Here is a 27783-nt window from a genome sequence, read left to right on the forward strand (position 1 = left end):
CCAGTGGTTATGGCACCAAGTATGCAGATACTCCTGCAAGTTCCTCCTACCACTCCGCAGGTTTCTCCACAAAATCCACAGGATCCACAAGCCCATGCTTCGTCAGATGATGAAGCTGAAGATGGGGAAGTACTTTCAGCGCAGGATGAATGGGACGATTATGTGTTGCCAACGCCTGCCTCCCCAGAGCCAGCTTCTGTTGAGTCCCCTCCAGAGAATATTGATACTTTCAATCATTTATTGGAGAAAGCGGCTGCACGATTTGAACTGCAAATGCCAACGACACAACAAGATTGTTTCTTGTATGACTTTAAGGAGGCTCATAGGAAAGTTATCAGGGCTATCCCTATTATAGACCATGTGTGGAATCAGGGTTTGAAAATAATGTGTAACCCTGCTACGGTGCCAGCGGTGTTGCCTAAGCTTGATAAAAAGTACAAAGCAACAGATGATGCTCCTGCCTACCTGTCAGGGCATCCGAAGCCGGATTCAGTGATTTCCCAAGCGGCACAACGACGTTCGAAGAACCCTACTACTCCTCTGACTGTGCCGGATAAAGAAGGTAGGCGCCTTGATAACATCGGGAAAAGGTTCTCCTCCATGTCTGCCATTGTGGTGCGCGCAGCAAACTCCTTGGCGCGCCTGGGAAGTTACAATAGGCAGGAGGATATTAGGAACCTTTTCACTAATTTTAAAATAGTGCCTAATTGAGATGTTGTTCAGTTAGCATGGCTAGGCCTTAAACAGCTTGCATTGACATCTATTCATATTTGCAGAACAAAATGTGCACTTTTATTTAATATGGATGAGTCTTTCAAGTTGCATGTCTCTGTGTGCTTTTCATTTTTAGATAATCAGTGAAATATAAGCCTAAACCGTGATCTATGTATTAATAAATTGTATTAGTGTGTGTTCCTGCAAGGTAGCCAAGTTCAGAATGTTCCTGTCTTTGTAACATTTGAGGTCCTTTGTTCAAGTCTTTTCTAAGAATGATTCATTAGCTGAACTGTCAATTGTATTTCTGTGCTATATATCATTATGTCATTTCTTATGTACACCTCATTCACTAATTTGCAGTAAAGCTGGTGCTTCCAGTTGAATCTTATTAAATGTATCTTATGAACTAGAATTTTCATTGCTCTGTTTTATAATATTGCTATTCAATCCCTATCAGACCAATAGAAGTAACTAAATATGTGTGGCTTCTGTATCTAAAACTCTATAAAAGATGATGTTTTGTGATATGTGCAAGACTTTTACCTAACTTCTAACTGTGCAGACTCTGCGCTAGTCTGAAAATGTGATTTATACCTATACTTTTGCTTACTTGCGTAGATAGCAGACTCCATGTTAGTCCTCTTGCTTAACTATATTTGGTTTCTATGTGTTTACTGACTTTGGAGGTAGTCCTTATGTTGATCCTCTTGCATTATCTTGATTTACTATTGAGAGGTGTATTGCTCATTCCCTAACTAAATACTTTTTGCTCTCTGTAATGATCTTGATTTTATATCAGCTGCATGGCTTTTGACTTTAAATTGTGTTTTGTGAAGGTACCTTGATTGACTTGGATTCAGTCTTAGACTCCGATATTCCTGGTTCTATGCATCGACCCTCTAATTATTTCCATTAGCACGTCGACACGTGTTAATAGGAGATTTGGAGAGGCAGAAAATACAGCCCACTACAGCTCACTGCAGGGCTGAGCCTGCATGTTGTTCTGTGAGAACATGGGCGGTCTTATCAGAGCGGGAGCTGGAGAGACCCTGTGAAGTTGGTTTGGTACAGCAAAGAAATGTGAGAGACGTTCAGAGGCATGAAGGTTTCCAGGTCTGCATTGGGCATGAAAATAGTGCCAGCATGGAGTTGGGTGGGAGATTAACATAAAGAGAGTGACAAGAAGGAAAACAAGCATTTACAATGCATCGGGTCTCGCGTTTGCTCATGTTAGAGCTGATTGCGTTGTAAACTCCTAATCCGACTTTTCACCTATCGGGCAAAAGTGCATGTATGTACATAACCCGAAAAAGTGAAATCAAGTACGTAAAGCGCTCGACTTCTGCCAAGCGAGATCGGGCTCGTAAATGAGAGAAAAAAAAGTCCACGAACCCGATGGAAAACAGCGAGCCTCGCATGTTTTCTGTACTTGGTCGCTGCGCTGGAGGAGGGCTAGCCACCGGAAAAGGCATGTCATATGCGTGACTTCGACTAATGAAGCAAGCGGATTTTATTAGGGAAGCCCACGAACCAATAAAAAACACTGATGTGAAGTTGATAGGGCTCCGAGCCCTTTTATAAATACAAAAGAGTCTCCCTGCGAAACGCATGCGCGAGCGCATGCAACGCAGGCTCGACCCTAACAAAAAAGGTGACCAATTAGCCTCGTCACCAGAGGGAAAGAGGTCAAGTCAGTGTGCGAGTGATAGCACCCTTAGCAAATGTCCATGGCAGTAAGAAAGAGGCGGAGCATGTCGTTGTCTTCTTTGGCTGTCATATTCCTTCTGGCAGCGGTGTGTTTTGGATACCAAGGCGGTAGACGCATTACTCCGTATTAATTTTGAATTTTTAAGAAGCTTTTTTGTTTAGTTATTCATCTGTGACATTTTGTCACAGATGAAGTTGGTTCACATGGTCAGCTATGCCAGTTGAGACTATTTGTAGGTTAATCTCTAATGTTGTTGATGCATAACCATGTTGATGAGCCTTTTTTTCCTTCGAAGAACGATTATCATTGTAGTTCTTTGTGAAACATTAGTTTATTAGTGCTATTTTATGCAAGTGAGAAACAGAATGCATAATCCGAAGTCTCTGGTCCTGTCATTGAATTCGCCCTGCGTGGGCGTTGCTCTACACGCTCATGATCTCGAAAGGGGCAGCTTTGAGATATAGAAAACGTTGCATAACAATGTGGCGAACACTAAAATTGCTATTGTGTGTCTTGTCGTGTTATACGCCTTAAACAAGCGTGAAAAATACCACTTGAAGCTGGCCTCCGTGACAGGAGGGCTCGGGCTGCGATGGGCCGGAGGGAGCGGGTAGGGGGCGCTGTAGTCCGCGCCCTGCTACGGTTCCCGGGGGTTGCGTGGGCGTTCTGGCTGCGCATCTCGCTGGTTGTTCGCTAAAGATGGCGGCGGCCTGGGCTGCGGCGCCGCCGGAGGGAGACTGAGCGAAACCCGGTGCCAAGGCGGCGGGGATGTAACCGGCCCGAGGTAACGCCTGGCCGGGGATGGGGCAGCAGGTGGGCCGTGGCGCCAGCGGGGAGGCCGGAGGAGGACGAGGGGCCGCCAGTGAGTTTGGAGCGGCGGGCGCGGCCCGGAGCGGCGGCGGAGGACGTCGGAGGGACCGCAGTAATGAGGCTGCCTTCAATATCTTCAGCCAGCACGGTAAGCAGGGGGAGGGGAGTCACGTTCGAGGTTAACGGGGTTCATAACTGAGGTCTAAGGGCGTTTTGTTTTAACAGGTAATGCTCATCATCTCATGAGGGAAATGTAGGTATGACGCGTCAAATGTGTCGTATAGGAGTGGAACCGGGGTTCACTCTTGGATTAAAAGCTTTCACATCTGGAGAACCAAGGACTTCTGTCTACCCAAAGGCATCCCATATCGGGTTAAAGCGCTTCCCATTTAAAGGTTACGTATTTAATATTGGGAGTAAAAACGTTCGTGCCTACGGGTAAGGTCGCCCGTCTGTGTTTAAATAACCTCAAACCTCGTTTATAATTGGATTCATGTCTGGTGCCAATGGCCCTGGGGCAAATTGGTACATTTTGGGCAATTGACTTCACGTCTGGATCGACTGCTGGAGAGCTTCACATCTGGAAGGGTCAATGTCTTACTGTTTAGGGTTTAACAGATTCTCCTTTAGGGTTAAAGCCTCTCTGGTTGCGTTGACTGTTAGTAGGTAAAGTTTATTAGCCGTTTTGCTAGGCATACTATATTGCCATAAAATTCTAGTCGCTAAAGTATGAAAAGAAAGTAATGGATGGAACGCTTGAATAAACCTCAAACATTCTGCTTGACGTCAGTTATAAAATAAATATAGGGGTTAAAGCTTAAGCATTTTTAATTAACCAAGACATGTAAAAATGCGTTAAATATGTATGGATTTGTCTGCTACCTTCATAAACCCTCAGTAACGCGATTGCAAAATAAATATTCCCACAGTAAATTGGTACATACATTATTTTGCTCTTGGTAGTTTCAGTGCTGCTGCTGCAAATTTACTAGCCAGTAGCCTATCTTATTTGGCCCGTTAACATAAATGTAAGTCATTGTTACTCATGTGAAGATTATTCACTAAATAATGCTTTTAAGGCATTATAGTGATGTTTGTACTACAGTGCATAATCATGAGCAATAAAACTTGAGTCTACATTGTATAATCGACAAAACTTGCTTTTGCACTCTTTTTTTCACTTATAGCTTTTCCAGAATGATCAATATCAAGTTGTTAGGACCGACTTTTCATGAAAGCAAGATGGACAGTAGTTCTAATCTAGACTCTAGGTAGCCTGTGGCTTATATGAGCAATAATATTCTAGTGGCGTGAGACCATCTTCAATTTTACCAACCAGCCCTTGTCATCTGGAATTCCAACATATATAACTTTTCCCTTTTGAGAGCTCAAGGAGTCTCTGAACGCTTCAATTCCTTTGCTGTTTCCAAGATATAACGCGACAGATAGTAACTCAGTCTGGAGTCACTTCCTTCATTTGTCGCTATATATTGGTTCTGTTTTAATGTACCTAGTTTGTTGTTTGGACATTTGCATACTTGGCTTAAAAAGAGTAGTTCCGACACATCCACCCTTGTGGAAAAAAGATGAGGATTCAGTTCTGAGTTTGACATTAGAGTAGTATGGCTCAATTTACCCGATTTCCTAAAAGCTTTACATTCTATTCTGTCTAGAAATCTTCGGGAGCAATTTGAAAGTACTGGCAAACAGTAGATCAAGCTATTCATTTTGAGGGCAAATTGAGTCACATTTGGGGTTGTCCCTCTCCGTATAGGATTTGAAGGCTTCACTTCATATTTAGAAGATAAAGAATTTCATGGCTCATCACTCTGGTGTTAAATGGATGGATTCACACGTGGAAGAGGTTAATACGTAACATCAAAAGTCCTGAAACGGCTATATTAATCGGTTACTGCATGCAATCATACAATACGTTGTAGCAAAATGGTCCTGGCTTTATATCTAGGAGAAAATGGGTATAAATTGTTTCTCAAACGGGGTCAAAAGTCGTCTGTTTTGTGGGGACACAATTGTTTAGTTGGAGATATCAGCTTCTCGTTTGGGAAATAGATTAAAGGGGTGTTGTATGGATGAAGAGCGCAATCAAGGTGAAGGTAATAGGGCTTAATGATTGGTATAAATAAATGTAATATCCGAGCAGGTTAGGGTAAACTGTTGTTAATCTAGTAAGAGTACTAAGGAACGTAAAGGGGTGGTGAAATTAAGACCTTTAAGAGTCGATTTATTTATTGCAGAAAAAGGTAATGGCTTATCACTATCTGCCCTCTCACAGATAATATTACCTTGAGGGTCATTTTTATGACTAGTACTGTCAGGTAGTAATTGAGGTAAGGGGTGTGCAACAAAATGTTTGGTCATTAAAAGAGAAGCCTTTTTAATGTTCACCTTACTCAGTATTATGCATACAAGAGGAGGCTGTCCATATAGGGTCATAAACATTGGCAAAGGGTCCCCCCCCGCCCCCACCCCATCATGCAGGCTTTTGATGGTAAGAAAGTCTCACATTTTGCGTCTGCGAGTCTAGATAGCTCTCTGTGACTTCAGTTGTACGTTTAGGAAACGAAGTTCAATTGATTTGCATGGCACCTTAAAGCACGGCAGACTACTGAAGTGATGATTGAAATTTGATATATTATCTTCACAGATCTCCGTGGTTTATTGATGGCACATATGGAATCTCAGTCAGAGCCATCTAATCTGCCTGCTGCATCATCCTAGATGTACATATCTTTGGGCATGCACGTCTTAAAGTTTGATGGTCTGTTGAACAGCAGACAAGCTGTCTAGTTATTCATCTGAGAATGGGACATAACATGCAGACCTTTATTTTAGTATGTCAAAACCCACATTTTGATCCCTATTGCAGCCAATAAAAAGCCCTTTTCCTTTCCAGTTAGCCACCTCTTGAGCTGCGTATCCAGGGGAAGGATGGTTGCGAGGGTATCGAGTTGTCAGTGAGGGCTTTTTGAGTTATAGGGGACTGTTCCATGCTGTTGCCTCTCCTTCAAGCCCCCGAGTCATCACTCAGCCTGGAGATTTTCAGGACTTGGATGGAACCTGGTTGTTACTGTGCGGCTGCTCCGGCCTGGAACAGTGTGTACTTTTACCAGGTGTGTTTCTGCACCGTAAATTTGGGCCTGGTGTTCTAGCACATGAAAGTGGGAATACTGGGCCACTAGAATTTACCTGAAGTGGCATCGCTTGCCGGTTCCAAATTCTACAGTCGGGGGGGGGTGGGGGGGGGGGGTTCTGCTCTTTCCTGATCGCTCTGCAGTGTAGTGATAGTATAGGACATTAAAAACTGCGAATTGCCAGCTGTGCACTCTTGCCAGCTGTGACCACTCTTGCCAGCTGTGACCACTCTTGCCAGCTGTGACCACTCTTGCCACCTGTGACCACTCTTGCCACCTGTGACCACTCTTGTCTCCTTTTCTGGATATGGCTTTAAGAATTATTTCTGAGAAGTGTTCTTCATAGTCTCTAGGATGCTATCTCTGCCCATGATCTAAGGGCACACTTAGAAAGTCCCGAACGACAGAATCTCATTGTTTGATTTGATATTAAAAAGCAGCCAGGCTGTCGCTTTGGGGTGTAAGTTGTACTGTACTTCATCAATACCTTAGATGCTATTTATACAGTAATGCAAACTGCTGGCATTCAGAAATTATTTCAAACTCGATTTCCGGTATTTGCAAGCTGGATAAATGATGCATTACATCCAGCTTATGTTTTCAAGTTGGAATATAACTCCGTTTTAAGGTTAAACAGCGAGCTGCCAATTCTAAATTCTTCAGCCATTTATTTGTGTTTTCTGCTTGGCAAGAGTTCAGGAAAACCTCCATTTGGAGCCGTGTTGAGAAGATATTATTTTCAGCAGTGTGGTTAAAAGCGCATCTTCGAAGACTGGTTTCGGTGCTGGTGTCTTTTAGTGTAACGTCATCAGTCATGTTACATTGTTTTTTTGAGGTATAAGTTGTTGATGCTGTATTTTACCTGTCTGCTTCCTAACATTAGTGGGTTTGTGTTTCAGTTTCAAATGTCATACTCATTATGGTCAAATGTAACAATATCTTGTGCACTATGTGTTTTCTGTTTGTCCCCCAGAGATATGAAAACTATTATGTAACAATGCCGTGACATATCTACGGGTCTACCACAATAAAAAATCAGTTCGTGATTATTCATCTGATCACAAATGGTCAACAGACCTTATTCCCATCCCCTAAAGTAGGAATGCTTTAGTACCTCTGTGGACCCTTCATGATTTAAAAGCATTGCAAAGCACATAGCTTAACGTTTCGAGATGATTACTACCAAGGCAGTGGCATTTTATTATTCTCTAATGATAGTAGTCAACCGTACATTCATTTGAATGAGCAATTCATTTTCTGCTAAACTTCATTTTAAGCTTGTTTCCCATGAATTGACCTCATGCAATCTGTTACTTTAAGTAAAAATATGCATAATTAAACATTTGCATGTATTTGTACATTACTGCTATTGGTTCTTTTTTTTTACATATTTTTTTGAATAGCTGTTGGATAACTAGGTGATGTTTTTATTAGCACCAATAGATACATGAGACAGGGCTGGCTCGGTATTCAAAGTCAGCTGGGTTCTTAAGTATTCCTCTCACATGATATTATGACGTACACGCAATACATGTTCGACAGAGATACTGTTGTTTCTGATTGCTAACAGGTTATTGAGTTATGTGATTGGAATTCTTCTTATGATTGTTTCTAGAGACGCACGCACACTATTGAGCCAATTTTATGCCAATCCTTTTAGGCCAATCTACGTCATTCGGCCTCCCTCCTGTCAGTCAATTGCAAGAATACTGATGTGGATAGTGTGTAACTGATTTTCCTTCGTTTTTTCACTTGTTTTATAGGAGGACAAATGGGGAAGGACTAAGCTCCTCCCCATGTTGGCTGTTCTAGTGATGGTCTTAGTATGGTACTACTTAAAAGTGATCCATAACTTACAGGTTATAATCATAAATGGGAAAGCTTGGTGGCATGGCATCCTGAGTCATGTGACCTGGCTCCTTAGGTGTCCGAGTGGGAATGTTTTTTGTTTTTTTTAATAATAGAAATATTGTATTAAAACATTGGTAGCCACTCCAGAAACGGCCACGGCACAGTCAAACAAAATATCAACCTTTTTAGGTGAATACTCATTTTTAACAACCTTCTGACTTAATCTAGGTTTTCAGTCATGGGAAGTTCAAGTTAACGCCACTTGTGTCAAGAATCCATTGTCATTCTCATTTTATGAAAACAAGAAACCTCCTTTTGGCCATGATCAGAACTTCTTATATATAGATAAGCCTTGATCTACGCTTGACCTTGTTATATTTATAGTTTTATCAATAAGGGAATAACAGAAAAGAAACGTGGTTACACTGGAGAGAGAAACCAACAGAATTACTTTTGTGCGCTCCTAATGAGATGTTATGAAGAAATGACTTCCAGCACTCAGCCATTCATAGAACAAAGACCTTTCATTGCCTGATAAATGCTCGCGCTTCATCTGATTTTCATATGAAGGCTCTTCAGGAGCTCAGAAATGACTTTAACAGTAATATGAGGGATACTTGTGGTGTTCTTTTCCCGTTCGTGTTCCTGACCTATCCAGGAATGTGTAATAGCGCAACTGATCAACCTCTTCAAGGTGCGCAACACAACCTAGTCCATCAAGGAATGGTTAAGTGTGATATGATCAGGATAAATGCAAAAAAAAATGCACGACTTGATTGCATTGATTGACTACGAAATGAACCATAGTTTTATGTTTGACTTGACGGTTTGATCTCTGAAATGCAGCAAATAGATTAATCACATAATATGCTGTTTGACTTAGCGGTTTGTTCTCGGAAATGCAGCAAATACAGATTCATCCCAGAAATCGAACAAAATTAGCCAGCTCCTTGCAAGTAAGACTTTAGCTGTACTCCAGTATGAACTGCATTATGTAGTTGAGTGGATGGCAGTGCGTTGGAGCTCCTAAAAAATCAGTCCAAATGTGCCCAAATCTGTGATCGTTTTTGCTACATAATTGATAAATAATGCAATCAGTTTTATATTTAAAATAAAAAAAAAAATCAGTTACCTGCCCATTTTGTAAATGTTTTAATTCTGTAAGAAATGAGGACGGGTAAACTTAAAAAAAAAAAAGTTGGAAGAAACATGTTTATTTTTGCTCCATCTGTTTCTATCTCATTGATCTCAGTTTTTTCTGTCTAGGGAATTACCTTTTCTTACCTGTTTTGGGGTGTAGTGGGACAGGAGAGCAGGAAATACACACAGAGGAATACCTACTAGAGATTTGTTCGATGCATCTGCCATGACTCAGTAAGTTCTTAGTGACTGTTTACCCCTCCAACCCCCCCCCCCCCCCCCCCCCCCTCATTGTCATCAATATTCTGCCCTCTCTCGCCTTTTGTTACATGAACCTCTCTTCCCGGCCACATCCCTATCGTAGGGGCCCCTCCCGTTCAGTAATAAAACTAGACTGTCTACAGGCAAACACTCTCTGCCAAAGCAAGACCTATCACATCAGCACCCACAAGCCTGTAAAATATTAACAATAAAAGCTTTGCAAATGATTCCCTACATAATATGCTGACAATTGGTTGGTGTAAATTTCTCCAACAGTGTTTTATGTGGGAATTCTGTAAATTGCAATTTCATATTTTTTTGCAATGAATATCTTGCATTAAATATTTCATGCTGTTTTAAAATTCATAAGTGGTACACACCTGGACAATTGTATTGCATGGGTGGTATAAGGTGGTGAAAGGTAGTTTTAACACTGAGTGAATGCACAGGTCTGTTGCCGCAGTAGTAGAAGTGCTTTCAGTGAGGGAAATGTGTAATCAGCTTCTTTATACAGGAATGCTAGATGTGGATTGAAAGTGCCTGGAAAGGCCTGTTTTCATCTGGGGTGCTTGTGGTGGGGAAAGCTGTAAACTATCACACTTTCTAGTTAATCATGTGTGTTGGTGCTTTGCTTTTCAGCATTAAATGGACCAATCAATAAAAATAAGTTTTATTTGATTCAGTTCAGACAGGACCGTAAAGTTAAATGACTTTCATACTGTTAATGAAATACTGAAGGTCTCATTTTAGGCTCATCAGTGCACAGGCAGCAACAGAGAAGGTATGATAGCATTTCACTCTACACATCACACTCGGTTGAATGTGCAATTGAAGCTCAACTAGTCCCACTCATGTCAACTTAAGATCTTCATTCTATTTAACACAGTACATACATTACATTTGTGTCTCTTCTATGTTAATTAAATGGACACAATTATTGGTTGTGAAATATGCTTCTACAACCACCCCGATGCTAATCATTATCACAAAATCACACTATAAAGCCGTTTCATCATTCACCCTTATTCTTCTGCCTCAAATTCTCTACTGCCTGCAACTCCTCCAATATCTTGACTTTGATGTCTTCCAATTCATATGTGCCCCTTTTACTATTCTTACCAGTTGACATTTCTCCTTTCTTTAACCCTTTTCAAATAAATAGTACTCAAAAGAACTTCATATTAACAATATTAAACATATTACACACAACATAAATATAATTCGTTGTGTTAAGACCTTTTTCAACATAACTCCTCCAAAATTACCAAACCATTCACCAACCTTTGATATTTCATCCTCCGTCTCACCAAACCATGCACCAGTTGTTTCACATGCACAAATCTCTTCAAGAGCTGATGCCTCTTGCAGAACTTTAGTTATATTTGTTATATATTGGTACACGGCACACACTACCCTCTTTTGTGAGAAGAATATTTGAAACCAGTCTATTTTGCAAAACGATTGAACTCAAGGCAATAATTTCTTCATTATTGTTTGTCATTGCACCAGCTGTATTTGTGAGTCGATCAACTAAAGTCAACAACTTCTAGTCTTCACATCACTCAAGGAAACAACAATAGGATGAATCAGCCTACCAAAAATATCCATGAGCACTTGTCCAAAACCATGTTTCCTCTTTTGAGTCCCCTTTTACTTATTTCATTCACACAAAATATACTGTGGGGCAGTGGTTATTACCCTTTGGGGTTCCGTAGACCACCTATTCATCATTACTGGAATCTGGGGACCCCTTTTGAGTAATTATTTCATTGATCTGAACCGCAAAAAGAATACACCATTACAGAAACAAGCATGCATCAAATACACAGTTTTGTTTACATACACTTTATTAATGTGTTAAAATAATAATATAAGCAGTCCCTGACCCCCTGAGTAGGTGTCGCAGAGCCCCAGGGGTTCCTGGACTTCAGGTTAAGTACCCCTGCTCTAGGGTACACCAAAGCAACATAGCTTCTACTCTCTCAGTTTTGTGGTACCAGTTTCATTTTACTACAAGCATAATAAATTCCTCTGTATATAGATTCTTTACCCTGTAAATGTTCATAATCAACCACAAAATTAGCACTACTTTCACTCTCCCCAAACATTTTATATGATTTCAAACCATCAGATTTCTCCCGCAACCTACTATAGTTAAGTTTCTCTCTTGCTCAGCTCTAAGTCTAGGATGTATCTTTTGGATCCATCTTCAGTCTCAAATCACATTTCAGCCTCTCTCGCTTCATCCAAATTTATACTAATTTTCATTCTTCTCTAATTAAGTTCTCTAATAGAATTATGTTCAACATCACTCAATTTACCCACACTCTTCTCATTACTTATGTTAGTAGTGCTAGTAGGCTGTACTACTTTAACAATTCCTACAATAGAACCTAAACCTGAAATATTAGTTCATTTTTAACAGGAGGTCAAAATGTTGCAAGTCAGGCCACCATAGGTATGTGGTAAATGATTGTAGGTCACCACTTCTGAAACAGAAACAACCATTCATGTACATTTATAAGTTAGATAAAGTCATAATGACTAAGTGTTCATTTAACAAACTAGCATTAGTTTTTTCTCTAAAATGATCAATAGGAACATCACAATTAAATCTTATCTCCAGAAGTATGAATCTCAGTGTACAATTCAATTAAAGATTTAGGTGAGGTATATCCAACTGAATTGTGAGGGCTAACCAGAAAACCTGCCAAAATTATCAATAAAAACAATCTAGAAAATATAAAACACTTAATACCAGCCCTTAGTTTCGGCCGTTACTCCTTCTGAAGAAAATTTACATTTAAAAATCTAAACTAGTAGTATGGTACAAAATCAAAAACTTCACATGCCACTATGTTGCCCAACAATAAGTTAAGTTTGAGAGGAATGTTCATGAGAAACCTATCTTTGGGATACCTTGGGTACAAAATTAATCTTTTAAATGAGCCGGAGAAAATCTACCACAGCAGGTCCTTGAAATGGTGCCCAGACCAAAAAGTAGCGTACTATGTTACCAGCAAAATCCATCAGCCTCTTGATAAGAATGTGTGTGCCTGATTGCGGGCCAAATGCCCTATGCCCTCCCTAGATGGCAAGGTTGCTTCAACCCCATATATAGACCCCAAACTGCACCTTTTTTGCCAAATACACCAGGACACCAAGAAGGGTATTGACTGCTTCTGTAGGGCGTGCCATGAGAAATTACTTGATGTTCTGGGCCACCTGACTCAGATTATTCAATTGGTCGAATGTTCCAAACAAGCAAGGAACCCCCTACCCACTGACATCGTAGCGGGATGGGCTCAGGAGGCGATGCGCCTTTTAGGCAACTCCAGCTGTCTCTGTCCGCAGAGAGGCAGTGTTCACTGTTGACTAAAATAGATCCCAAGCTAGGGGAACTGTCTAATTCGGAAGCAGGGGCAGTCTCAGAGAGCAACCTGTTCAGGGAACCTTTCATAAAAGAACTTGGGAAGTTCGTAGCTACTTTCTCTGCGTTGGACAAGGCACAGGCCTCCATAATGAACATTTTCCCGGGAAAGGTTTTCTCCAGGGCCAGAAGAGGCAGGGGTCACTCCTTTGGTGGCTTTAATTTCCAAGGCCCTAACAGAGGTCAAGCAAAACGCAATAATGGATGGTACGACGGCCGGCAGGGAGCCTTCTTTCCTAACCAGGGAGGTTGAAGGAGAAGAAACAACCGCAGCGTCCGAGGTGGGGCTAATTCCCCTGGAGGATTTAATGGTAAGAAATACCCTTTCTTTACTTCAAGAGCCAGAGGGAAGACTGAGGTTATTTGGTCACAAATGGGGAGAGGTTTAATCAGAAACGTAGGTCCTAGAAAGGGTAAACAGATTTCACTTAGAATTCTTCGGTTCCCCGGTTCAGGTGGTAAAACCAGCCGCAGTATTTTTTTCAGAAATAAATATGGCCTTGATTGCTGCAGAAGTACAGGAGCTCCTAAAAAAAAAAAAAGGAGCAATTCGGAGGTTAATATTACACCCTCAAGGTTTTTTTAGCAATCTATTCTTAGTAGAGAACAAAAACAAAGGGTTTCGTCCAGTGATATAGCCTAGAAGACTTCTCTGAGTGGATGATATAACCGCAATGTCAAAATGGAGGGTATTCACTTCCTCTGGGTTCTGCTGATGCAAGGGGGTTGGGTGGTGCGCCTGTACCTCAAGAATGCTTATCTCACGGTCCCAACCTCATAACCGCATTTTAATTTTCTGCAGTTCATATGGAGACATCAGGTTTTTGAATTCCAATCTTTCCTGTTAGGACTTTCGTCAGCACCGCGTTGCTTCATGGAACTCCTCAAACTGGTAGTGGAAGCCCTCAAAACACATGGCATCATGTTAATCATTTACTTAGACAATATCCTCCTGATAGATCAGTCTTCTCCCCAACTTCTGTCTCACTTGACCACAGCTGTTGTCCTTCTGTAGAACCTAGGTTTTGTCATCAACCATCATAAATAAGAATTTACCCCAGCTCAGATCGTGATCTTTTTAGGGTTAGATTCCAGTGCGGCCACTGAGCCTTCCAGAATCAAAGGTAAGCAAGATCAAGAAGGAATTGAACAAGGTTCTGAGAAGGGACAGGATTTCCCTCAGACAACTGCCAGGATAGTTGGGTTGTTACCATCTTTGATCCTGGCCATTTTTCCAGGCTCTCCACAGCACAGGGCTTTGCAGCGATTGAAGGCATCCCATCTTCGGAGGGGCCTCACTTACTCGGAACTGATTACATTGACAGCAGAGGCACGGTCGGAGCTGCAGTGGTGGATAGACAATATTGAAGCGTGAAATGACAGTGCGATCTTTGGATCCTCTCCGGATCTGATCAGAGAGTCAGATGTCAGTTGCCAAGGCTGGGGAGCCAGGTGTGGCGAGATCTCCATGGGGTGCAGGTGGACAGAGGGGGAACTGACTCCTCATATCAATTGCCTGGAACTCCTAGTGGGATTGTTTCCTATCAGGCCTTTGACTTGGGACAGGGCCTCATGGTGCATACTGCTTAGAATGGACAGCGTGTCAACAGTTCAATACATAAACCGCTTGAGGGGCTTACGCTCGAGAGCACTAGCAGAACTGGTGATAGATTTTTGGCATTACTGCCTCCAGCATCAGATATCCATGACGGGCTCCCAGAATGCATTAGCAGATTGGAGCTCCAGGTATATCAAGGGTTTCAGCAATTGACAACTGGACCGAGTGGTCTTTTGGGCCCTTATGGGCCAGTGGGGTCCTTGCAATGTGGACTTGTTTGCATCCAGACTGAACGCTGAACTCCTGAGGTACATCAGCTGGCGTCGGGGCCTCTGGGACTATGGTGATGGATGTCTTCCTGTAGGATTGGTTGACAGGACAGGTTTATGTGTTTTCACCTTTTCTCCTGATCCTAAGAGTGACAGCTCAAGTTCGACATCAGTGGGCTTCAATCATCATCAAAACTGCTCTGGAAATCACAAGCATGGTTCCCTGCCCTATTGGAACTATTTTAGGAATCCCTGATTCTAATCCCATCCTCCCTGTGGATCCTGCTGCAGCCCCTCGGCCATCCACATCTGCTGGTATTGGAGGGCCATCTAAATCTCATGGTTTTGAGCACTTCCGGTGATGATGGGAAGACATCAGACTTTCGAAGGATGCTGAGAAGTTCATCCAGCAGACATGGGCCCCAGGAGCACACACTGGTGTGTGGAGAGACACCTGGATCCCGTAGGGGCCCAGATTATGGATATCTTGAATTTTCTGATGGTTGTCCGGTTTCAGGCTAGCCTATTGCACGGTAAATTCATTCAGATCAGCAATCTCGGCGGGTCACCTGCCCATCAACAATACTCCAGTAGGGGAACACCCTTGGGTCTGTAAGTTACTTAAAGGCATCAAGACGACAAAACCTCTGGAACCCAGATTCTCTGGGTTGTGGGAAGTAAATCTGTTTTTGCATTTTCTGTCAGACTGGCACGATAACCAGTACCTTTCTAGGAAAGAGATTTCAGTGAGTTGGCCATTCTGCTCTGCTTGATCTTCTATAAGAGAGTTTCAGATGTTAGAGCTCTAGACAGTACGGATAGGGTGTTCGCCCCAGAGGGGGTTACGGTTGCCATTTCTAGATGGACCAAATCCAATACGAGGTCAGCAATGTATCCTGCCTTTGAGGCCACTCCCAAGCTGTGTGTGGTCAGGTACCTCAAAGCCTATGAGAAAATGACGGTGGACATCGACCGCATGGTGAGATGCAACTGCTGACTGTTTTTGAAAAACCCTTCAAAGCAGTTTCATCTCCTTCCATTGCCAGGTGGGTAAGAAGAAGTATGGCGGAGGCAGTAATCGATATTCATGTCTTTGCAGCCCATTCAATGAGGGGGGGGAGTATGGTTTCCAAGGCCATTCAGGTAGGTGGCAGACTAGAAGACCTAATGAACGCAGCAGATTGGTCTTCAGAATCTAATTTTAAGAGGTTTTATATTAAACCCATATATGAAGCCTCCGCGTTGGTGGTGAGTAAGCTTTAAACATTCATAATCCTCTCCTGCGGTCCCAACATAGAATACGAAATTTCCTAGCTAACAAGTAGGAAAGTTTCAATTCTATTAGGGACACGGAGGCGAGGATTATTCCTCCCAAACACATTGGAAATATGTCGCCCTCGCTGACTTTTTGATGTAGTATTAAGTGTGATAGTTTTAATTTTGGATGGTATTGTCTTTTCACTCCTGTATCTTGAAGTATTTGGTGTTGTTGATTTCCAATCATACATTGCGTAGAAGTAGGATTATGGTCTTCTTTGACATGTTCACTGATGTATATTAAGTTTACCAGGCTGTGATTTAGGGTCGGTTTTCAATGGTCATTATTGAAACGTCACTGCATGTAGAGGGATTGATTTAACAAAGTGTGTTTTAGTCATAGGCTCTGATCCTAAAACCGATTTAAGGTGTCTGATCCTAACTTCCTACAGTGAAGATGAGCAAGGACTACAGGAGACTTGGTTATATATAGCCGTTCGGACTGCCATTGGATAGGTTACTGGTTGTTATGGACACTATCCCTTTGGTTCATTGGATCTGTAGTATTTATGATTATTTTATTTTTTTACCTTTGAACCTGCTGTATAATAGAGAGTGAAGAAAGTAAAGCGTATTCCTCGCCTCCGTGTCCTTAATATAACTAAACCTTTCCTTCTCGTTAGCTAGGAAATTTCTCATTCATGGTCAGCTTAATATATAGAGGAGAGCAAACTTAGTTTTGGTGGTGTTATCCTTGAAGCGAGAATATGTCTGAATGTTGGAAAATCTCTTAGTAAGTCCAAATGATATGCATACATTTTCTCGCCAACTGGGGTGATGCAGTGGACAAAAAAACAGAACACCGGAGTGCAGCCTGGAGACTTTTGCAGACATCTCAACTATTTTAGTAGTTGGGTGTCATTGACGAAATTTTGTTAGGGGTGTGTGTCATTAGAATGTTTGTGAATGGTGACTCCTGCATTCACCAGTATTAAGTCCATGTGTTCCACATAAAGATTAAGGCCCATATTTATACTCTTTTAGTGCTGCATTGTATTTTGTAAGTTTGCGCCGTTTTTGTGTCAAAAAGCGGCGCCAATGCGGCGCTAAAAAAGTATAAATACGGGCCTAAGTGTTGTAATGGTCTCTTCATCTGGATGCAGCGTCATATTACTAGGTAGGAGGTAAACCAGCCCTAGCCCCTTGTGTTCTGTCCCTGAGATGGCTAACACCTAGGGTTCAATCTGTTCTGGATTGTTAATGCTTTATCAACCACCTACGTTGTGGCAATCTCACCACTGTTTGAGGTTCTGTGAATTGCATGGGGCAGAGAGTGCTGTTGCAGCAAGGCTTGATGATTGAGTACTAATGCCCTTTCCTATTTTCCATGGTTCGTGAGGTCCCATTCTGAGAAATTCTTGGATAATTCTTGTGAGCGAAGCTGTTTTTTTTAGGTCTAATCTAGGGACATCTATAGTTAAGACACCCGCCTTGTAATAAAAAAAAAAATGATAATGCGTACATAAACTGATTTAAATCCTCCTCCTTCTTCACTCAGGGCCAGATGTAGGTTTTTACCCATTCTGTGTCTAGAGGAAAAAGTGTTCGTACATATGGCCCTAAGTCTATTAAGCTGCCCTTCACATTTTGCTTTCTTGCAGCACAGGATACAGCTCTGGGAAATGGGTACGCCCAGCCACAGGCTTTCTTGCACCGTCACTGACACCATTTTGCCAGATTACATGTGCATACCAATCTCTAAAGAAATGCAAAGAAGTGCTGGATGGTGAACCAGTATTTTATTTTGTCAGTTCTTTCTTGTATTTACTCTCTATCGTTTTTTAATGCTTTTGATTAACCTTGTGGCATATGTTTTTTTTTTTTTGTTTTTTTTTTTTTTACTAGACCATCAAGGTAACTAATCCAAAGCCAGTTGCACCTTTCTTTGGCCCAGTAAGAATATTTTAAAACTAAAGAGCTTCTGTATATGTACTAAGTACATCTGCCTGACAAGAAGAACCTATACGGGTTAATTTTGTCTTTTTATTTTTTTTATTTTTATTTTTTTAGTGGGACAGCGTGTTTCTTTGTCATTCTTCCAACTAAAATATAGCCCCTGGGACAAGCCAGGACGTTTATATCTCCCATTGCTTGTTTGGGGATGGTATTTGACCCGTTTTTAAGAAGAAAAGAAATATGACTGATACTAGTGGTACTGATTAATTTCAAGACCAATTCTATTGTTTGTATTAAATTATATCAATTTATTCAGTGAGGTATTTGTTAATGATCGGGGATTTTTCAAATGATTGTAACAGGCTTGGTGGGAATTGATGCAGGAACTGACGTACTTTTGTGAAGAGAGCCTTGCCAAGTAAATGAGTAGTAGAAGTCGACTAAATTTGGCATGTCGGTTTTAAAGCAAGATGAGTTCTATCCGAGATCTATGTCAGTATTTTTCTAGTTGCTAGATCTATTCTGGAAGTCCAAGTCCTTGGTGACCTTGTTGCTGAAGGCTGTGATTACATTGTTGTCCAGGTACCATTTATTTATCCTCAGAGCTGCAGGATTTGAGTAAGGCATTTGTGATGTTGATATATAGCATTGCCTGTTGGGGATCTCAGGAATACTTTGTGTAGGTTTGGGTTGGCTTGTATGAGCCGGTTTGAAGAGACTTTTATGAAAGATGTCATAATCGTCTGTCAAAAAAGGATGCGTTTGTACTGGGATAACGTGGTGATTGGGAATATGTTATCACGTAAGTTTTTGTATCAATCAGTTGTGTAATGTGAACAGTTGTGTACGGAGATGAGTATGTGGAATGCCTACACTGTATTACCTTAGTAAGGAGGACTCGTGAGAGGTTACAATCTGCAAGGAATGTTTTGTTTCTATGGATGATAGTGTTGGATAAAGTGAAATTGTAATTTATGAGGCTGTTAAAGCATTTTGGCGTGCAGATGCGAAGAAGTGCTGGTTGTTGTGTGGAAGTTCGCAGATAGAGGGTCTTGAAGCTGTTAACTAAGGGGGTGGTCAATGATGATCAGCAAGGTCTGGGAAACCTAAGGATGACAAGCCAGCCTCTCATGCTCTTGTGAGCGGCTGTGGTGAAGCAGTGTTCAGCTGTCCGAGTGGAACTCCTTAAATATGTGGGAGGGTATTGGTATGAGATGTTTCAGTGGTAAATAGCACATCTGAATTGCAATGGTTTCTTCAGTGTCCGTAGCTTGCCCAGAGCATGATTCGATGTGCAAGAGATAGCACAGCAATTTTGTGTGGTGGGGTGGATAGATATTTTAGTTGACATCTGCACATAATGAACATTTGGGCTGAGTTGTGAGTGTGCAAACTTTGAGTTTAAAGCTTGGTTTTCAGAGATAGCTCACAGGTTACACTTATGAGATGTACTTGTTTTGCACGTCATGTACCTCATGAATGTAAGGTATTATCATACAACCCTTCAAAATCACTTCTAGGCTATTGGCCAAACACAGCAGAACCGTCTGTGATGTTACACAGCTCATGTGTTGAAAAGGAAAACATTTCTCGCCTGCACAAAGCATTTTTGCTTACAGAATCAAGTGACATACAGCTCGTTTTTCTTTAACAGCTGGTTATCAATTTGGCATTACCTTTGTGAGGTGCCTAAGCAAAAAGGAATTGGGGCTTTCTGCCCTGGGAACCGAGTTTTGGATGTCACTTCAGCTTGTACTGTGCTATTCTTTGTCATTGATGTGACTAAACATTTTCTAAATGCATATCTTTTATATGGTATAGCATGACCCATGTCATGCACTCTTAGCGGATAGTGCTCCTTAATAAGTGTAGTTGGCAAGTCTAAAATTACCTGCCAGTAAGGGAGGGGTCCTGTTCTAAACCGTTTTGCATATTTTCAAAAGCATTACTGTATTTAACTTGCTAACGTTTGATCAAACTATCCACTGTTCAGTTCTTACAATAAGATTGTGCTCCCACTTGATCTTAAAATTGTACCCTGGTTTCGCCATGTCTTGCTCTCAGGATGCTGCTGTTTGTGACGCTTACTCAGGCGTTTAATTTGCAGCAAATTTCAGAATAGCGATAATGAATGCATGCAATCTAAATTCAAAGGTGTGTAGTTGCAGTGTGTGTAAGTCCACTGAGACGATTTTAACTTGATTTACCTAATTCTTTTTTTTTGTTCCAAACATTAAAGCATTCCCATAAACTGGGCGTCTTGAGTCTGTTAAACCCATTGTATGTACAGAGATGCTACTGCAGAAGGAACTGAATGTTTGATCGGCAATAGGGCTGAACATTTAACACCACATTAATGTTCACCTCTGTTTTATGTTCAACTCAAAAGGGATCCATTATGGACAGTGTTTGCCAAACTGAAATTTTCATCTGTTAACTGGGTGTTGTCTTGGCAGTCCACATCATCACGCTAACAGGTTTAACTGCCTTTGGTTGACGCTGACGCTTGTGTAGATGCCAGGTTTCGAGGACTTGCATAGTTGGCAGCACCTACCTCTGTGGTTTTGGTGATGCTAGAGTATTAGTAGATATCCCGGCTGGGGCTTCTTTTCCTGACTCTCAAAACAGAGTTTTTGATTATCCACAGAAAGAACAACTGAACAGAAATTTGCTATAGCCTTTTCATTAAAAGTAGTATTCAGAAAGGGTATTGTCCTTTCTTTATACAACTTGCACCCACTTTCACCATAAAACAGGTAGAAATGTACTGCAACAGTTTGGAAAAAGACTAGTTCATGTGAGCTAAATATCTGGGTTCATTTGGAAGAGGAGGTGGGGATAGGGATGTAGCAATTCAGCACTAGGTGTGTAATGTGTTTGTGGTGCGGTCCATAAGTGTAATTTGTCCACCCATGCCAACAGTTTTGCAACCTATGATAAATTCTTGGAATTGAATTTTCCCATTTACTAAAGTGAGAGTGGAGGCAGACTTTTGAGAGAAAGATAAAGTTGCAAAAATCTTTTCCTTAAAGGGGGTTTCCTGCTAAAATTGGGGTGTTGGTATGTATGTTTGTCTTTGTTAGACTGTTGTGCCAACTGCCTCTTAGTCATGAGACGTAGACAGCAACAAAAGTGTGACTGCTGATGCATTTGGGAGATGGGAGAAAGTCTCTCGCTTACAAGGACTCTATCTGGTTTGCTGCAGTAATAGTCTCCCCTGATTTTCAAGACTTTTTATGTTTTTAGTCTTCCCTATCACTCTACTGTGACTTAAACTTCTTTTCCTTTTCTGATCTTGTGCCTTCCCTTTCCTGCTTCCTCTTTGCTGCTCCTGATCACCCTTTCCCACTTTGTTGACTTACACCATAAGTCAACTACTCCCACAGCACTAAACAATTGTCTGAAGGGATGCAGGCATTTTGTGTGAGATTAATTGACAAAGCTCCTTCCTCATATTATTTCCCTTAATCCCTGCTATCTATCTCTCCTTATTCCTTTGTTCGATCTCTTTTGCGCTCTGTCGATAATTTGAAGTGCAGTTACATTGTCGCGATGTGTGAAACAATCACCAAACATAACATAAAAGGGAATGAATAATATAAATGTTTTGGTGTAGGGCTAATTTCGGCAGTTGAAGGATTCCTAATGTCCGTTTTTAAGGTCTTCTTTTTTTTTTTTTTTTTTTTTTTTTTTTTTTAACGGTAAAGGGAGGAGGCTACTCCGATACTTGAAGATCATACAGAGTTGCCCACCATTCATTGTGCTCCCCACTCAGTTGTATGTGTGCCTATTTTGGTTACCTGTAATGTTGGTAATCTCCTAATAACTCTTAGTTGTGCTCTCTAAACAACTGTGCCCCCCGCTTCCCAGTTAAATGGTCTGCATGCACTCTACTAAAATGATGCAGAAAAACATTTAATATGTTTGCATTTTTCCACTTCACATGCAGGTTTTCTTCCTCACATATTTCGGGACGTCTCCCAGATACCCTCACCTGTGATTAGTGGTCCTGATGGCTATTCTATCCATTGTCTGACTATAAGTTAATTGTGCCCAGACAGTTGCCACCTTTTAACCCAGTGCTGGGATATCTCCATATCCATGAGAGCATGGATAATGTTCTGGCAGGGTTTCTGAACTCGGGATTGTTTTCATCCTTCAAGATATTGTCTGGGAAGATGGCATGTTTCTAATCCATTCTACATCCAGAAGTGTCATTTGATTCCCTCAAAAATTTAGATTGTGTAGTGAATTAACAGAATAGGAATGGGACAGGTTCCTTTGGGGACCGTCAGGCATTTGAGATGTGCATAGTATGCAACGATGGACAAAAGCTTGGTTTTCTCGGTTTTTGGAATGTGTGTACATTGTGTGTTGATAGAAGACTTCTGGGAGGTAAAGACTTAGGCTTAGCTCTCTATGGAAACTTCAAGTGTGTGGTTGATGGGGGTGTAATAAGAGATGTACCGATATGCGATAGAAAGATCTCAAAGGAGATAAACGGTGTGTAGGTGATACCTTTTGTCCTTGCTGTGTTATAGGCCCCTAGGGCAATCCCATTAGTTTTGTTAGGTTGTTTTACTGATGTTTTACTGCATTAATACAAGTTACTTCTGCACTCCTAGGTCACCTCTATTCAGAACATGTGGGAACATTAACTTGGGGTACCAAAACGTGTGAGAAATCTACATCCATTGTGCCTCTTCCCATTGGTCTGTGCATTACCTGCCCGTCTACTCTGCATCCCATCAACAGCTGAAAGTCAGTTTAGTGATGCAGTAGCAGAACAGGTACTTTAGCAATGGGAAAGTAATTATAAATGGAGGGGCTTTAGGCATGTCTGTAATGACCAAACTAACCTTTTCTCAGTGGCTGCAAGCAAGGGGCTGGTAAAAGAGCAGGATGGACTGTCATGATCCAGTCCGGCCAGCGGTGCCCAGTTCTAGTCATGGATCCCAGAGCTATAGGACTGGTTTGATTATCTTGGCCAGGACTGATTTTGGTTTCCAGTCAAGTTCTCTATTGTGGGAAGAGGGCTTACTACAACAGGAGAGAGATCAATTTTTTCTCCTGCCTCTCGTAATTTCGAGTATTTATGGATTAGTAGTAAAATATGGTTAGCAGCAGTATCAGTGACCATGAATCAAGTTGTATGTCCAAGTGACTGCTCTGATGATCACATGCCTCTGCAAAACACCAGCAGTTGCCTTGATGCAGGTTTGGAAGGCAGAAATTCTTACTTAAAGGCAAGGCCCTGTAAAGAGTAACATATCATCCTCAAGAGCGTACCATGGGTATTCCCAACCAAGATGATGCAGCCTGTGAGAGACAATGTATTTTAAACTTAAAACCTCCTCGTTATGTTATTTATTAGGTCGAGCAAGCAAGCGCTTTGACCTGTTGTGAGTAGTGTGGGCTTTTATCCACACCCATCTCACGCCCATCACTTTCATTCGCTCCTGGGTTTGCCTTTTAAAAATCACTTGATGTGCCTTGAGGCTGTTTTTATCACGCCGTACAGACTGCCCCCCGCTGCATGGATTATTGCATGGTTGCCGATAAACTTCAGCGTGGGCAAACAATTTTTTTCTTTTGTCTCCTTCATGCTGCATGGCGGCGATGGCGCTCACAGCGCCAACACGCACAACGGGGTCACATAGTTCACAGTTACTTTATCAGTCATTTCTTGTGGCTCTCCCCTTAAAACATTTGAAAATGGTAAATGCTTTATGTAAAACAGGAATTCTCAAAGGTAAGCGGCTCTCCCAGCACAGTGGAAAAGCCGATAATGTAGTATTCACTGTACTCGAGAAAATCGACCCGTAATGGTTTGCAGGGCATTACTTTTACCAAACATTTTTTTATCGTAACTCAGCCTGTGGTGGTCCTAGGACAAATGGGACCACCACCAAAACGATCAGCACGATGCATTCTTTCTGTCTGGGGCACCTCAGAGTTCCCTTGCTAGGTTCGTGGGGACCCCAAAATAATAACCTCACCCACCATTCATTATCTTTTTAAGCATCCTCATGGCTGGAACTTCTGTTTCAGAGTTGGGAATAGCTTTTGTTTGTAATACTATTGCTATTGGCCAGTTACCCCTGATAATGTGTAATGCACTACGACCTTTAGGGGCTAAATATAGGGTTACACTGCTTTATTTCTTGCTATTTTATATGTGGTTATGCCCTCTAGGGGCTAACTATATAGTTACGTGACCATCTTTCTTACAAATGCTATTTTCATTGTGGTGTCCTCTAGAGGCTGTTCTAAGCATTAGCCATATCAACATAATAAAATATTTGTGGCACAGACACTTGCCCCATAATGCTTTGCAGGGCATTACTATTACAAAACATTTTTGCTAATAACTCAGTCTGTGGCGGTCCTAGGACAATGGGACCACCTTCAAAACACTCTGTCTACATCATCTCTGGGTCCCCACTCTAGGTTAGTGCGGGCTCCAAAAAATAACCCCTCACACCATTCAGTTTCTTTTAAGCTTTCTCATGGTTAGAAATTTAGTTTTACAGCTGGGAGAAGTTGTTTTTAAAGACCTTGTTTGTAATATCATTGCCGTACGCCTGCTAGCCCTAAAAACGCCCTCTAGGGGCTAAGTATATGGCTACACTGCATTACTTTCTCCTGTTTTTCATGGGATTATGCCTTAGGGGCTAACAATATGGTTACATGACCGTGTTTCATACAAAATATATTTTTGTTATGGTGCCCTATAGGGTCTGTATTGAACATTACAGTCTAATGCCAAAAGTTCATTTCTGATAAAGGTTTATATGATTATTTATGTTTTAATAATCTCTCTTTATTACAACTATGACCATGATTCAGGACAACTTAACATCGTTATTACACTATGACTGTTTGAACACTCTTGATATGTTTGGGTGGCCCTTCTAGTTTATTACTCCTCTGTGGCTGTCTAGTGTTTGTTTGGGGGGAATACTGTTAGCCAGTCAGCAACTCTGATGGTGGGGTTGTGAAAGTGGTATTCTATTGGAACTAGCTTGACAGATTTCAATTAGGATGCTAAGTGGCAACATTTTTATTTCTTGGTACAGATAGAGGAAGGTAAATGGAAGTGCGTTAGTTATATGCAGGACCACTTGAATTACATGGCAGGTAAAGATGAAATTATGAGGCTGGGTTGACCAATTTATGTGGCAAGAAAAGTCCAGTTATGAATTTACAATGCCAATAGCTCTAACTTAAGCAAATGCAAGACCTACTGCATTGCAAATGCTTCTTTTAAATTAGGTTTTTGTAACATTCATCAGGTGTGACCAGAATTAAGTCAAATATTGGCAGTGTCAATTGGTGGCATGTTAATATTAAGTCAGTGGTGCTTGTGTCGTGGAGTTTTTGAGAAGTGCCTTCATATTCTTCAATGGGACTTTTGTTCTAAAGTGGTTTGATAGTAAAGCCTTATTGACAGGTTTATGTATATTTTTGCTGTCTGCATATTTGAGGTGTTCTCTGTTTGCATATTCACTTACAATAGTAGCTAAGGGGACCTTATACAGCAAGTGAGTTAGGTCTAGGATGCCTCTGACTATTAGCCACCAAAGCAACTATTGTTCTGGTGCCTTCAAAATATCATGAAGTTTTTTTTCTACTGTCAAATGTGAGAGGACCATGGGTCACTGGTGTATTTAGAATACCCTTGCGAAATGGAGCCATATTATGTTTTATTGGAATAAAGGTGCCCTGAGCTATGGTTTTCTGCTGATGAGTAGCACCTCTAGTGTTCTCAAGTCTTAAATAATGTGAAGATGATAGCCGGAGTCGATAAGGATTCTAGCATGAGGGTTCTGCTTTCTGAAGGTTGATGCGTCTTCCTATATCAGTGTTCCTTTGTAGATGGAGTTGCAATAGTCTAGTCTGGAATTTGCTGTGACTGCCATAGAGATTGTTGAGGGAGATCTTCAAGGGGGGTTAGGCTATATAGATGTTGGAGATGATAGAACACTTCCTTGGTGGTTTCGACTATGGGATTGGACTAGGCATTGCTATTCAGAAATTCACATGGGTTGCAAAGTTTGGCCTTACCGATTAAGAGGAGTGAACAGTCTGCTTGCCACATGAGCAGGTTTTTGCTCTCTTAGACACAGAGGCAGGTTTCTTGCATCCATTCTTGAGCAATTTCCATTAGTGCTTCTCCGACATTTGGACAGTATAAAGTGACTTACTTTTTAAGCAAGAAATCTATTTCCCAAGCAGAAGTCAAATAGGAAATTCCAAGTGGGCTGATGTTTGTCTTGAGGCTTTAACCCATCACCCATAGAGTGAATTTGATACACGCTAATGGTCGGTTTGTAGAGGTAGGAAAATTGAAGACTTATTTTCCCTGCTTAGCAGAGGCAATATTGCTGTATAGAAGCTAATATTAATAGCAAAACTTTCTAGGAAATTGTGCTAATTAAGGTTTTACAAATATTGAAACCTAAAATGATAGTCTGTTTGCTTAAATACAACAAGTATGTGAAATGTAGTTGGAAGACTAATTACCTAAGGACATAAAATAGGAACTCAATAATGGAGATGGGGTATCTTAGCATTTTAACTTTGTCACTGGTTCATGAACTTGAGTATTGTGCTGCTCTATCAAGCATCTCTAACATTGGCACTAAAAAATCGAATACCTGTGCCATTCTTTTTAACTATTGGACCACAATTAATGTATTTATTAATATTCACATGAACAAACAGGCTGCTATGCTGCTTAATCTGTTTAATAATTATGGGCAGTGCTCTTCCAACCAAAGGAGCTTGACCACAAGTTGAAAAGACTAGATACAGAGATATCAATAGAAACTGATTACAGTTGAATAGTAGTTTGAGGCGTAAACTTGTTATTTACTGGAATCTGCGTTCACACTGGTTTAAAGGAAGGGATGAATTTTGAGATGCTTCTGGAACAGAAAGGATGTGAGCTGAGTCGGCCTATGGGAATAGAATATTTGATAGGGCCAGCCAATAGTTCTGTACGGTTACTAACTCATAGTGAAATATATTCCTCCAAACCCACTTACAGGCAAATTGAGAGTGCCACAATTAGGTGTGACATTGAAGAAAGGAGACCATGGCTAATGCTAAATCAGTGGAACCTAGTAAGGAGGTTGAACTGGGTCTACCGTATAAAATATTATGTTCAAGCAAGCGAGTGCCTTGGAGGCAAGTGACTCACTTGAAGTCAGTAGGTTGTTACTGGTTAGAGGCGTTTTCCCCCAACAGAGTACCTTTGAGCACTGGTAGCCTTGTGTAATTTGCTAATGTTCACTGAGAAACTAGCGTAAATCATAGTATCCTAAAAATCACTGTACCACCCGCATCTAAGCAAAGAAAATAGCGTTTGCCGCGCTGCCGACAAAATACTCCTCCACTGCATGTTACTAGTGAATCATTTTGCTTTTTATTTTTTAACTACAGTTTTTTGTACGTATTTGTTTCTTAAGTATTAACCATCACTTCTGAAGAGTTCCCAAGCATAATGCAGTCTTGCACAGCTGCACAACTAGACTACTGTAATGCGATATCCGAGAACACTTTTATCTCACTATAGAGAAATTAGATCCTCAAAACCCTGCAACCAAGAGTTCATCCTAGGGCTATGGAAAGACTGTCGCCCATTTCATCAAAGCCTTTGCTAGACACTG

At 41.2% G+C, this 27783-nt stretch overlaps 1 protein-coding gene across 1 annotated transcript in view; it reads left to right on the forward strand.

Annotated features, from left to right (window-relative positions):
- The first annotated feature begins 3093 nt into the window (after positions 1 to 3093).
- Positions 3094 to 27783, forward strand: part of ABL2 (ABL proto-oncogene 2, non-receptor tyrosine kinase) — a 255078-nt gene continuing 230388 nt past the window's right edge. The window contains exon 1 of the mRNA XM_069232033.1: positions 3094 to 3383. Coding sequence (XP_069088134.1) covers positions 3227 to 3383 — 157 coding nt within the window. The 5' untranslated portion in view covers positions 3094 to 3226. The remainder of the gene's footprint in view (positions 3384 to 27783) is intronic.

This window comes from Pleurodeles waltl, chromosome 4_2, assembly GCF_031143425.1.
Source record: "Pleurodeles waltl isolate 20211129_DDA chromosome 4_2, aPleWal1.hap1.20221129, whole genome shotgun sequence".
NCBI classification, from domain to species: domain Eukaryota; kingdom Metazoa; phylum Chordata; class Amphibia; order Caudata; family Salamandridae; genus Pleurodeles; species Pleurodeles waltl.